General features: G+C 48.8%; 1 protein-coding gene and 1 non-coding gene across 2 annotated transcripts in view; both read right to left on the reverse strand.

Moving 5' to 3' along the window:
* EPG5 (ectopic P-granules 5 autophagy tethering factor) overlaps nucleotides 1-14,789 on the reverse strand; it is a 170,633-nt gene that overhangs the window by 3,151 nt on the left and 152,693 nt on the right. The window contains exons 39-43 of the mRNA XM_063958355.1: nucleotides 11,717-11,861; nucleotides 11,032-11,274; nucleotides 9,141-9,360; nucleotides 8,337-8,552; nucleotides 6,979-7,093 (exon numbers count right to left, since the gene is read on the reverse strand). Of these exons, the coding sequence (XP_063814425.1) occupies nucleotides 6,979-7,093; nucleotides 8,337-8,552; nucleotides 9,141-9,360; nucleotides 11,032-11,274; nucleotides 11,717-11,861 (939 nt within the window). The remainder of the gene's footprint in view (nucleotides 1-6,978; nucleotides 7,094-8,336; nucleotides 8,553-9,140; nucleotides 9,361-11,031; nucleotides 11,275-11,716; nucleotides 11,862-14,789) is intronic.
* LOC134932343 (U5 spliceosomal RNA) lies at nucleotides 4,730-4,850 on the reverse strand. Its single transcript, XR_010179320.1, has one exon. It is a non-coding gene; the product is annotated as a U5 spliceosomal RNA (small nuclear RNA).

Below are 14,789 nucleotides of genomic sequence, written 5' to 3' on the forward strand. Positions count from 1 at the left end.
CAGTAGCTGAGGCGCAGTACACAACAGAAACACCAGAGCAGGTGCACCGTACAGCCATTAGAATGATAAGAAATGCAATAATTCTAGATCTGAGGTTTTTGGTATAATATGAACCTACCCACCAACCGTCAAGGTAACCTCATCGGGTAGGTCCCTAACATTATAGGGGTTCACCTCCGGAGTGCAGGGCACCCGCAAACCACAGACTTATATAACTCTTCTCCTGATTCCATCATAAAAAGCAACAACTTATGTTTACTTGTAAGCCCCTAAGAGCAGGGCCCTCCGCTCTCCTGTTCTCACAGCCCTCCTCCCTGGCACATCACTGACCGCCTTCACCTACTGAGTGGCCATTAGCCCAGAATTCCTCTCGGTCGTCGCTGTTTGTCTCTTCCGGCGGCTCTACTCCTGCTAGTCGTGCCATCACTATTGGAGACAGCTGTCTCCGATTACTCGCTCACCTTGCTTCCCTGAGTGCTGAGAATTGTGGTGCTAATTGTTACTTGTTTTCTGTTAATGTTCTGCCTACTGTAATGTTCTGTGTAGATTCAGTAGGATATCCCGGCTGTCGGGATCCCAGCGCCGAGATCCTGACAGCCGGAATACTGGCAGCGAGGGCAGCGTGTTCCCTCGCTGGCTCCCCGCGCTTCAGGTCCGGTGTTGACTTTGGTCATATTCCCCCTCATGTGGTGGAGTGGACCTCTACCCGAGCGGGGATTCCCACCGCCGGCATTTCACCGGGTGTTGGAATTCCGCCGTCTGTATCCTGACAGCCAGCAAAAATAGGATTTTGGTACTTACCAGGTAAATCCTTTTCTTTGAATCCATAGGGGGCACTGGAGTACTCTTGGGATATGGACGGGCGTAGCCGAACAAAGGCACTGAATATTTAAATTTAGGACTCTCCCCCCCCTCCATATCCCCGAGTACCTCAGTGTACTCTCTCAGTGTTTTTTACTGAGCGAACAGGAACTATATAGAGAGGTTGACAATGGAGAATACCTATAACATAACGGACAACCACAATGTTGACCCATAACCTTACTGTCAACTAAACAGTTGACACCATAACCATAACATAACGGACAACAACAATGTTGACCCATAACCTTACGGTCAACTAAACAGTTGACACCATAACCGATAGAACTTTATAATTTGAACCAATCGGTGAAAATGTGTTACCATAAGCTCCTCTGAGCTTAATATCAATCAAGTAAAACTTGTTACCCTAAGCTCCCTTGAGCTTAAAACAACCCAGGTAAAACTGCTCTGGGTGGGCGTCCAGTGCCCCCTATGGATTCAAAGAAAAGGATTTACCTGGTAAGTACCAAAATCCTATTTTCTTTATCATCCACTAGGGGTCACTGGAGTACTCTTGGGACGTACCAAAGCTTCCCTCGTGGGCGGGAGAGCTGTTTGATACTTGTAACAGTAGGCAGGCCAAAGCTAGATGCTGATGGCGCCACCATTCATAACGTGTAAACGTGCACGGCTATGTAGCCGCGTCGTAGACGCTCCACGACCCGCTGGGTCTGACATTCCCACAGAACCTGTGGGATGAGCTATTACTGACGTAGGCGATTGTAACTTAGCCTTAAAGTAAGCCTGACTTGTAGTCATTATTATTATCCCACTGGATAATGTCTGCTGAGAAACTGGCTAACCCCAGTTGGCAGAATCATAGAGAACAAACAACGTATTGATATCACGTACTGTAGACATTCGGGACATATATAAACGCGTAATGCGTGTACCACATTCAGAATTCTAGAATGTGCTGTCCACACAAGAACCACTATTGGTATATTGATGTGAAGAATACGAAAGCGGAATTCGTCCGAAGATCTGCTTTGTCATGAGAAAACTCAAATACGGTGGCTTGGAATACAAGGCACCCAAATATGAAAACAAAACCCTTGCCGAAGCCAAGGCTAGAATAAAAATGTTTTCCAAAGTGAGAAACTTAATCCCCATTTGTTGTAAGGGTTCAAAATATGAAAACTGTAAGAAATCTGAACCCAACCTCAAGCCACCTGGCGCTGTAGGTGAGATAAATAGAATCTGAACTTTGGTGACACCTTGTATAACGGTGTGTACAGACGCAATAAAGACAAACGTCTTTGAAGATAAGTTTACTACACAGATACCTGCACCCTCCGTGCAAGTAAACGCAGTTTTCCATACCACCCCGTTTAACAGAATACGGATAACTTGAAGGATGATGTCGGAAACTTCCGAGGTTTACGACTTATGTAAGCACACGAAATTTTGTAATAATGAGCTGCCTTAAGCGGTCTACTAGCTCGTAACCTGGTTGGTATAACCGACACTGTAATGCTCTATTTCTTAAGAGGGCGGTTTGAACCCTCACTCCATCAACCGCAGCTGCGGTACATAGGTAATAAGTACATAGGTAACTATGGGTAAAAAAACGTTCCCTGATGTACCAGGTTGGACGTATTATGAGCGGCCCAAGATCGTGTGCAAGTATTCCTTGGAAATTCGAGAAGCAACTTCTCTGACACACATGAGATACCATCAGTATGACTGTGACGAACTGTCTTATGATCCGTTTTGACAACGGAGAGAGAGAGAGAGCAGCGGAAAATGGTGGAGCCAGATACACGATGCTGAATGACCACATGAATGTGAGAGACTCCACCGCCACTGCCCTTGTGATCTGTTGTTTTGTACACATACTGAGCTTTTGTAATTGTGGCGAGATACCATCATGTATACCTGAGGGTAACCCCCTTCTGTGGACTCACATATGAAACACCTCTGGATTTAATGTCCAGTTTTCAGGATCCAAATTCTGACGGGTGAGATCATCTGTCTAACAGATGTCCACTCACGGAATAATCTCTTGACATTTTCACATAATGGTGTTCTGAGCCATTGAGGATTGGAGTTACCTGCCGCATTGCCATGCGGCTTTTTTGTTCTCTGTATGCAACTGCCGTTGCGTTGTCTGACTGCCCGTGGTCAGACTGAAAGCGAAGCATGTAGTGCATTGTAAAATTCACGTAGTTCCAGGACATTTATCGACAGCAATCTATCGTGTTTTAGAACCTCTGTCGCTGATTTTTTTGTAAACTACAACTCCTGAACCTCTGCGACTCTCGTCCAGACACCCTCGCCCCTCTGTGGGAACCGCGAGTGAAGGGCGGCGAACTAAATCGCTTAAAACGCATTATTATCTTAACTAGGTGAATACACCAATGTACCGTTAGTGTGCGTGAATTGCACTAATTACTAGATGTACATTTGTTCTTGCTGGTGTAGTAGGTAAATGCTTTGAATTACCGTATTTATAATCTTACCTAGGAATTGTGAACGTGATCTGCCACCGCAGTATACATTAGTAGCGCAAGTTAGAGGAACTTTGTTGATACAGAGTTCTTATGAGCAGATCATCTAAGATAGAGAAACTCTGTTGCGACAGAGTTCTTATGTGAGATGAACTATCATCTTCCAACATCACTTTGGTAAATACCAGAGTATAAGAAACGGTAGACCTGAAATGGTTAATGGTTGTGGCGATTTGCAAACGCTAAAACCTGTGATGAACAAACCGGAATGGGTATATCTGCATTGTGCAGATCAAGTGCAAGTATGCAATTTTGTGGCTCCAATCTGCCAATACTAACCGCAGCAAATCTATTTTCAAACTGCAGTAAGTGACTTGCTGATTGAAACTGCGACGTAGCTGTATGGTTTTGTTACCCCAAACCGAGGGGAATAAGCAACCCTGACTCTGTTGTTGTACTACTGCCTGTATTATAAAGACAGCTGAAAACCCAGCAGAGACCAAATGACTACCTGCCAAACCGTTCGACTGAGGCAGTCATGTCCTTTAATTTGTAACTAGCTGAGACCTCCATGAGTTGAAGTCTGGAAACCCCGCAAAAGTAACATGTAAAGACGCGCTTCCACAATTGGAAAAGAGATCATCAAACTACTGGCTTGCTGACCGTAGCGTCCTGTCGTTACAAGGCGTGAGTGTTTTGTACCACCGCCTTGAAAAACTGAAGTCTAAAGGGATTAAACGCCGGCACAAGTATTCCGTTTTGATACTGGATGCGGTAATGGCTGAATATCAAATTTAGGACCAACAAGCTGTGGCCTTGTCGTGCTGAACTAGCGACGATGAAAAGTGAGAATCGAAGTATCGTCGTTAGAAGAGGCTTTACAGATATACTCTGCAGCTTCTTTTAACAGTAATGTCATTGTTTCCATACATAGTCTAGTGACCCAAATGTTTCTTGGGTCTTTATAATGTTTGACACAGACGCATTTACCAATGGCGGATGGCGTCATCTTGGAAACGATTAAATAGTGGTCAAAGTCTACTAAGTGTAACAATGGAGACATTGACTCACTGTAATTTATCAATGTATGTTGGCAACAACCCTGCACTATCTGAGTGCTGGTCTAATGTACCCTTCTCACTCGTAGTTATCGGTGTGAGATTTGACATAGAATCGTGCATTAAATTATAAGACCAGTTAAATAAACACTATGGTACCCAAAGGGAAATTGGCCCTTTGGAAAGACTGTCTTTTGTTAGAGCTGGCGGAATAACTTCCGAGACTCCGATGTTTATTTGAATTGCCATTAAAATAGGACTTGAAAATTATTTTTAGTCTGCGCTAGCCTTACTCGCTATGCAGACAGACACCACAATAGGCAACGGACAGCCATTGCACGCCTTATGACGTTATCATGTCATATATATATTTTATTGCTGAACAGCATATTAATATTAAACTCATGGTTGTTTCTCTCTACGGAAATCTTTAGTAAAAACCGAAAGATTTATTGGCTGTGAAGAGAAACCAGAGTAATCTTTATGTGAAAAGCAGTTCACATGGCATATGAAACCCGAACCAAATTCCTACTAACACCCCTGCGCCTCTGGTGGCTTAGAGATGTAGGGCAGGAATGTTCTAGAATTATGTAAAAATACAGTTTACATGGCTAACTCATGCTGACCAAAAATTCCCCCTAACACCCCTGCGCCTCTGGTGGCTTAGAGATGTAGGGCAGGAATGTTCCAGAATTACAAACTGGAAAACAACAGGAAGCATGGTTAAAATGGCCCCTTTGCCATGCTGACCGTGATAATCACAGAACAAATTACAAATGTTCCCGTGTTAATCTAGCCTATTATACAGTATAATCACAGGCCGGGTACAACACATGCTCTATGAATAAATATATATATATATATTCCAGACATTAATATATTTATACAGCATCAATATATAGGCTCAATAGCCTTTTTACAATGTTAATAACAGCCATTAATATATAGGCTCAAAAGCCTATTATACTGCTACATCACAGACAGTAATATAGATTTAATAGCCCATTACTATCAGGCCATCCTTATAAATATCTTATATTTAACCTGGCCACTTCCACCGGGTCTCTTCCCCCCACCGTCTCTGTACTGAGACTGAGAGAGCTGCGGCGGCCGACAGCCTTTGTCATCACCTGCACTGAGGTCTGCTGTGGCCGTTGTGAGGGCGCCTGAGTGGGGAGAGCAGCGGCGTGCCTGGAGCGCTTTCCACCGCTGGGAAACACGGACGCCGGACGGAGCGGCAGATAAATATGGTTTTCCCCCTGCTCTGCTGTGTCTGAGTGGGGAGAGCAGCCACGTGCTGTGCGGCCGGACGAAGCTGCGGCCGAACGGAGCGCTCACCGTCTTTGTCAGACCTTGTGCGGAGCGGCTGATAAATATGGTTTTCCCCCTGCTCTGCTGTGTCTGAGTGGGGAGAGCAGCCGCGTGCTGTGCGGCCGGGCGAAGCAGCGGCCGAACGGAGCGCTTACCTTGTGCGTAGCGGCTGGGCATAGCGCGTCTGAGCTCCCCCTGCTGTGCTGCCGGACGGAGCTCAGTATGAGCGCGAGGCATGTTAACCCCTACATAGCGGGGCGGCAACCTGCGCTGACCGCCCCGTTCCCCAGCCTACCTTCCTTGCGACGCTGTAACTCCTGGCTGTGACGGGGCTTCTTGTGTGTAAGCTCCGTCCAGTTTCAGTGAAGTGAGTCATGGCTGTGACGGGGCTTCTTCTGTGTAAGCTCCGTCCAGTCTTCATTGATGTGACTCATGGTTGTCATTCTGTAGTCCTGGCTGCAACGGAGCTTCTTTGTGTAAGCTCCGTTCAGCTTTGTAGTCCTGGCTGTGACGGGGCTTCTATGTGTAAGCCCCGTCCAGCTCCAGTCAGCGTCCCAGTGATCTATGGCTGCGACGGGCTTCTTTTGTGCAAGCCCGTCCAGCTCTCTAGTCCTGGCTGCTCTTTTAGAAGCAGTGAGCTGTCTGTGGCTGTGAGGGTGCTCCTTGTGAGGACCGACACGCCATGCTGTCTGTGGCTGTGAGGGTGCTCTTTGTGAGGACCGACACGCCATGCGCTGCCCCTGCAGCGGCACTATCCCGGACCCATGTTTTTCCAGAAACTGGGAAGGGATGTGCTATGTGTAAAAATAAAAATTAAAAATAAAAATCCAAGTGTGGGTATACCACAAGCCGATGTTCGTGCTGTGAGCACCGAAAAAACACTGAGAGAGTACACTGAGGTACTCGGGGATATGGAGGGGGGGGAGAGTCCTAAATTTAAATATTCAGTGCCTTTGTTCGGCTACGCCCGTCCATATCCCAAGAGTACTCCAGTGACCCCTAGTGGATGATAAAGAAATGAATGCCTCCCGTTCTGTGTACCCTGTACTGTCCTAGTGTTGCCAGATATATGGCGCTGCGGACCACTTGTGGCGCCTTATAAATAAAATATAATAAGAACAACATAACTTTTCTAAATAAATCATATTAATGAATTAATTTACTTTTAAAAATAACATGATATATATATATATAATTTATTTTTCTGCTGCAAATTTCTGTACAGCGATTTCACAGTGTGTAGAATTTAGAAGTGCAACAAACGCTCTGGTTAGAACTTTATCACAGTAAGTTACCTGTTGAGCTTTCGGCGATAAGTTTACTCCGGATCCTCCTTTAAGGCGCACTTGATTTTCAGAAGGGATCTGGGCTAAGATGAAGGCTGCCAGACTGCGGGAAATGACCCTGAATCTGACATATAAAGCACAAAACACACGACACTGTGAATCAGGAATCTGCCATTGCTTCAATGTAGACAGAAGTTCACCAGATATCATAGATGACAGTAGAGCGTAGACCTGCTGGCATATACTGTATTACACAGACTCTAGCAGACCAGGTTGGAATGACAAACTATACAATACACAGGGGCCTTGAAACTGAAGTTTGGGACTATGGTGGTCATTCCGAGTTGATCGCAGCCAGCAACTTTTTGCTGATGCCGCGATCAATAGTCCACGCCTATGGGGGAGTGTATTTTAGCTTAGAAGGGCTGCGATTGCTTGTGCAGTTTTGCTAAGCTAAAAAAAATGTCATGCAGAACAAGACCAGCCCTGGACATACTTACCCTGTGCGACAATCTCAGCGATGCAGGTCCCGGCTTTGATGTCAGACATCCGCCCTCCGTTCTTCTGGACACGCCTGCGTTTTCTTCTCCACTCCCCAAAAACGGCAGGCAACAGTCCGGTGACGCCCAGGAACGCCTTCTTTCTGTCAATCTTCTTGCGGTCGCCTCTGCGACTGCTTTCTTCGTGACCCGTCGCCGGGCAACAACGCACGTGTGCAGTGCGGCCGCCGCGCATGCGCATTCCAGACCCGTTCGCACCGCAGCGACAAACCGCTGCGTGCGAACTGGTCGGAATGACCCCCTATACCCTCTATAGACTATGGAGAGACTGACCGGTTCGGTATACCGGAACCATCTGGATAGTTGAGGGCTGTGAACATTGCTCACACCATTTCCAACTGGATCTTCGGATCTATGGAAGTGTCAGTGTCTAGGCTGGGGGATGGCAAACTGAAGCGGTGGTGGGGCTTCCGGTCTGACACCATGGAGGAGAACCTGTCTTTTAGTTTCAATCCCAACAGATCTATTTCCTACGGCCTCCATATCTACCCATGGTCCTGAAATACTATGGCATGGAGGCTGGACTCGCCAGGCCACAGAGATATGGCTGATGCTGGGGACAGAGGAGGGTGTGAGGGACTCAGGCGGTGAGAGCGGGTGTATGAAGTGGGAGTAAAGACACCCCCATACCTCGTATCAGGGCACAGCTGGGGCTGAAACGGACAATGGCTGACTGAATTCGCTATGGGACCATTGTACAAATAACTCAGAGCAGGAGAACAATTGGGGTATATGGCGGAAGTAGTGCCCGGCCTCATAGGGCGACACATGACCCAAAACAACAAAAGTCACCTGACACACACACACCTGGCTGACAGCGGAGATTTCCTTCCAAGCCCAAAGGCTCCCAGGAGCCCAGACGTCATCCTCTCCTCTCCCAGAAGGCAGAGCCTGGCCTGGACGGAGAGCAGTATCTGCAGGATGGTCTCGGTGAGGACGCTGTCGTTCTGCTCCACCTGGATCAGAGACAGCTGCAGAGCCTTGTGGAACCACAGGAAGAGTTTGGGTTCTTCACTCACCGAGCTGGGCAATCCGGAACAGAAGCGGAAATAAATAATAAGCTCCTTACAGCAAAAACAAGCATCACAGTAAGTTAAGAAAAAAAGAAGGATATAAAGGATTCTGGCAAAAATATAAAACTAAGGTCAGTCTCTGAGGCGGCCGCCGGATAGGGAGAGGGGTACGTGGAATGGAAGGTGGGGTGGGGAATGTGTAAGTATAAAAGATCATACACTCAGCTCAGGAACTCTCTGTGCTACTGTATAACTAATGATGTGTATAATGACTGGTACTGTACAGACTATGCGATTCATATATATACAGATGGGTCCACATTTATCTTGGCCTTTAATAGGATTAAGTGAGACTGGCCAGTCGGACTTAATCCCCTGCTGTAATGACTTAATCCCCTGCTGCATTGTTCTCTGTATTGTATTGCAGCTGAGAACAATAGATGAAGGGTTTATGCTAATAAGTCATGTTGTGCCTAGGCGCAGAAAACTAGTCAAGATAACCGTGGACCCATCTGTAGGTCAGGGCAGTAGCACAATAGGATCAGGGACAGCCGGTTACTATTACAGGAATATAATATGGCCCCACATGGGATCCCACCTTGGCTGCACCTGCTCCAGCCACTTAGAGATTCGGACCAGCACCCGCAGCTCGTTGGCCAGGGTCTGCTCCTGGTTTAGACACTGCAGGACGTACACGTGGAGCGTCAGGTAGCTGCCCAGGGTCAGGCATTCCTGCAGGAAGTCCTCCGTGGTGAGTTCCGGCACCTGCAACGATGCCAGGATCGGGCCCCAGCCTGGGTTCTGGTTGTGGAGAGTCTCTGTAAAGCGGAAAAACATGGATGTGTCTATGTGCGGCCATAAGCTGAAGCCAATACATTATTTGAGAATTGCCACCCACAATATACAAACTATTTATGTATATGATCCTCGCCAGGTAATAATTTATACCCATATACACTGAGGACATAGGGCCGGATTCAGATAAGCAAAACAAGCAAGGGGAGCAAATACATAGATATTGTTTCTGTGCAGGGTAAACGCTGGCTGCTATTGAATGTAGCCCACACGTTACACAGCTTTGTTTTTACACTGCATTTTAGATTTCAGTTAAACACACTCCGCCCAATTATACATCTCCCTGCACATGTTACATCTGCCCCACCTCCAGTGCCCGCTGCACATTACATCTGCCCTACCTGCAGTGCAGCATGGTATTGCCCAGCTGCTGGCCTTTTTGCAAAACAGAATCAGGCCCATAGTGGGGGGGGAGAGGGGGCAGTCTATAAAACAGGAATGGGAATTGTGTCCCAACGTCTCTTCAGCATTGTCCGTCTACAGTGTATATGCAGTCTGTAATCACCGGGTGCCTGTAATGCGGGTGTATATGCGGTCTGTAATCACCAGGTGCCTGTAATGCGGGTGTATATGCGGTCTGTAATCACCGGGTGCCTGTAATGCGAGTGTATAGGTGGTCTGTAATCACCGGGTGCCTGTAATGCGGGTGTATATGCGGTCTGTAGTCACCGGGTGCCTGTAATGCGGGTGTATATGCGGTCTGTAATCACCGGGTGCCTGTAATGTGGGTGTATATGCGGTCTGTAATCACCGGGTGCCTGTAATGCGGGTGTATAGGTGGTCTGTAATCACCGGGTGCCTGTAATGCGGGTGTATATGCGGTCTGTAGTCACCGGGTGCCTGTAATGCGGGTGTATATGCGGTCTGTAGTCACCGGGTGCCTGTAATGCGGGTGTATATGTGGTCTGTAGTCACCGGGCGCCTGTAATGCGGGTGTATATGTGGTCTGTAATCACCGGGTGCCTGTAATGCGGGTGTATATGCGGTCTGTAATCACCGGGTGCCTGTAATGCGGGTGTATATGCGGTCTGTAATCACCGGGTGCCTGTAATGCGGGTGTATATGCGGTCTGTAATCACCGGGTGCCTGTAATGCGGGTGTATATGCGGTCTGTAATCACCGGGTGCCTGTAATGCGGGTGTATATGCGGTCTGTAATCACCGGGTGCCTGTAATGCGGGTGTATATGCGGTCTGTAATCACCGGGTGCCTGTAATGCGGGTGTATATGTGGTCTGTAATCACCGGGTGCCTGTAATGCGGGTGTATAGGTGGTCTGTAATCACCGGGTGCCTGTAATGCGGGTGTATATGCGGTCTGTAATCACCGGGTGCCTGTAATGCGGGTGTATATGCGGTCTGTAATCACCGGGTGCCTGTAATGCGGGTGTATAGGTGGTCTGTAATCACCGGGCGCCTGTAATGCGGGTGTATATGCGGTCTGTAGTCACCTGGGGCGTATAATGTGGGTGATTACTTTCTCCGGTAGACAGATCTGCAGAATGAATGCTTCCTGTGTTTTTCCTACATGAACAGAGAGCCGCCCTGATGACGTATGAATGACAGATCAGTGCAGCCACAGAGGACAGAGCCGGAACTATTCCGCATACACCATTACAGGTAACAAAATACTTTACCGTCCTTGAAGTAGGCCAGTATGCAGGCTTCCGTCGCCTCGGCCATGTGCTTGATGGACGCCAGGCTCTGGCAGGCGGCTGTCAGGAGGGGCATGACCAGCAGGCCCTGCACTTTGCTGTCGATCCACTTGAGCAAGGCGGAGCGGAGCGACTCGGCTGTGGTCACGCTGGCATTGTTCATCACCATCAGCAGCTCCATGAACAGACTGCTCAGCGCCATGTGACGCTTCTGCACCTCCAGATCTGCAAAACAGCCAGGGTCATGTGACTTAAAGCCAGGGACATGTGACTTACAGCCAGGGTCACGTGACTTACAGCCAGGGCCACGTGACTTACAGCCAGGGCCACGTGACTTACAGCCAGGGCCACGTGACTTACAGCCAGGGCCACGTGACTTACAGCCAGGGCCACGTGACTTACAGACAGGGCCATGTAACTTACAGCCAGGGCCACGTGACTTACAGCCAGGGCCACGTGACTTACAGACAGGGCCATGTAACTTACAGCCAGGGCCACGTGACTTACAGCCAAGAAACAGCCCCCCTTTTCCCATTGCACCGGGTCAGGTAACAAGAAATGAGACAAATATCACTAAAGAGGATTCACTGTAAATGAACATATATAATTGCGGTCTCTCTGAACGCTGTTGCTTTGCCGCGTTATAAAACGGAACATGAATACTCACCTGGGGGGCTGAAGATGACGACATCATCCAGCAATTTGGCCATCTCTTGTTCTAGAGCTGAAATGCTGATTTTACTGTTCTGTTCCAAGGAGCCCAGGAACTGGACAATCTGCTGAACGTATATCCGACATTTGGGGGTGACGTCCTGCAGGGGAATGAGAACGGTAATGAGAGAGGAACTGGCCAGCAATGCACATGCACAACGGGAAATGTATACGCAGCCTGGGGAATGTATACGCAGGACAGGAGATGTATACACAGGCTGGGGAATGTATACGCAGGACAGGAGATGTACATGCAGGACAGGAAATGTACACGCAGGCTGGGGAATGTATACGCAGGATAGGAAATGTACATGCAAGCTGGGGAATGTATACGCAGGACAGGAGATGTACACGCAGGACAGGAAATGTACACGCAGGCCGGGGAATGTATATGCAGGCCGGGGAATGTATACGCAGGACAGGAGATGTACATGCAGGACAGGAAATGTACACGCAGGCCGGGGAATGTATATGCAGGATAGGAAATGTACATGCAGGCTGGGGAATGTATACGCAGGACAGGAGATGTACACGCAGGACAGGAAATGTACACGCAGGCCGGGGAATGTATATGCAGGACAGGAGATGTACATGCAGGCCGGGGAATGTATACACAGGACAGGAAATGTACATGCAGGCCGGGGAATGTATACGCAGGATAGGAAATGTACATGCAGGCTGGGGAATGTATATGCAGGACAGGAAATGTATACGCAGGCCGGGGAATGTATACGCAGGACAGGAGATGTACATGCAGGCCGGGGAATGTATACGCAGGACAGGAAATGTACATGCAGGCTGGGGAATGTATACGCAGGACAGGAGATGTACATGCAGGCCGGGGAATGTATACGCAGGACAGGAAATGTACACGCAGGCTGGGGAATGTATACGCAGGACAGGAGATGTACATGCAGGCTGGGGAATGTATACGCAGGACAGGAAATGTACATGCAGGCCGGGGAATGTATACGCAGGACAGGAAATGTACATGCAGGCCGGGGAATGTATACGCAGGACAGGAAATGTACATGCAGGCCGGGGAATGTATACGCAGGACAGGAAATGTACATGCAGGCCGGGGAATGTATACGCAGGACAGGAAATGTACACGCAGGCTGGGGAATGTATACGCAGGATAGGAAATGTACATGCAGGCTGGGGAATGTATATGCAGGACAGGAAATGTATACGCAGGCCGGGGAATGTATACGCAGGACAGAAGATGTACATGCAGGCCGGGGAATGTATACGCAGGACAGGAAATGTACATGCAGGCTGGGGAATGTATACGCAGGACAGGAGATGTACATGCAGGCTGGGGAATGTATACGCAGGACAGGAGATGTACATGCAGGCTGGGGAATGTATACGCAGGACAGGAGATGTACATGCAGGCTGGGGAATGTATACGCAGGACAGGAGATGTACACGCAGGCTGGAGAATGTATACGCAGGACAGGAAATGTACATGCAGGCTGGGGAATGTATACGCAGGACAGGAAATGTACACGCAGGCTGGAGAATGTATACGAAGGACAGGAGATGTACATGCAGGCTGGGGAATGTATACGCAGGACAGGAAATGTACACGCAGGCTGGGGAATGTATACGCAGGACAGGAGATGTACATGCATGCCGGGGAATGTATACGCCGCACAGGAACTGTACACGCAGGCTGGAGAATGTATACGCAGGACAGAAAATGTACATGCAGGCTGGGGAATGTATACGCAGGCCGGCAATGCACACGCAGGACAGGAAGTGTACATGCAGGCCAGGGGAATGTATACGCAAGACAGGAGATGTACATGCAGGCCAGGAATGTATACGCAGGCCAGGAATGTATACGCAGGCCGGCAATGCACACGCAGGACAGGAAATGTACATGCAGGCCGGGGAATGTATACGCAGCACAGGAAATGTACACGCAGGCTGGGGAATGTATACACAGGCCGGCAACGCACACACAGGACAGCTTATGTATACACAGGCTGGGGAATGTATGTGCAGGCCGGCAATGCACACGCAGAACAGGAAATGTACATGCAGGCTGGGGAATGTATACGCAGGCCGGCAATGCACACGCAGGACAGGAAGTGTACATGCAGGACAGGAAATGTATACGCAGGCTGGGGAATGTATACGCAGGATAGGAAATGTACATGCAGGATAGGAAATGTACATGCAGGCCGGGGAATGTATACGCAGGACAGGAAATGTATACGCAAGCTGGGGAATGTATACGCAGGCCGGCAATGCACACAGAGGACAGCTTATGTATACACAGGCTGGGGAATGTATGTGCAGGCCGGCAATGCACACGCAGGACAGGAAGTGTACATGCAGGACAGGAAATGTACATGCAGGCTGGGGAATGTATACGCAGGCCGGCAATGCACACGCAGGACAGGAAGTGTACATGCAGGACAGGAAATGTACATGCAGGCCAGCAATGCACACGCAGGACAGGAAATGTACATGCAGGCCGGGGAATGTATACGCAGGACAGGAAATGTACATGCAGGCCGGGGAATGTATACGCAGGACTGGAAATGTACATGCAGGCCGGGGAATGTATACGCAGGACAGGAAATGTACATGCAGGCCGGGGAATGTATACGCAGGCCGGCAATGCACACGCAGGACAGGAAGTGTACATGCAGGACAGGAAATGTACATGCAGGCCAGCAATGCACACGCAGGACAGGAAATGTACATGCAGGCCGGGGAATGTATACGCAGGACAGGAAATGTACATGCAGGCCGGGGAATGTATACGCAGGACAGGAAATGTACATGCAGGCCGGGGAATGTATACGCAGGACAGGAAATGTACATGCAGGCCGGGGAATGTATACGCAGGACTGGAAATGTACATGCAGGCCGGGGAATGTATACGCAGGCCGGCAATGCACACGCAGGACAGGAAGTGTACATGCAGGACAGGAAATGTATACGCAGGCTGGGGAATGTATATGCATGCCGGCAATGCACACGCAGGACAGGAAATGTACATGCAGGCTGGG

This window comes from Pseudophryne corroboree, chromosome 1 (assembly GCF_028390025.1).
Source record: "Pseudophryne corroboree isolate aPseCor3 chromosome 1, aPseCor3.hap2, whole genome shotgun sequence".
NCBI lineage: Eukaryota > Metazoa > Chordata > Amphibia > Anura > Myobatrachidae > Pseudophryne > Pseudophryne corroboree.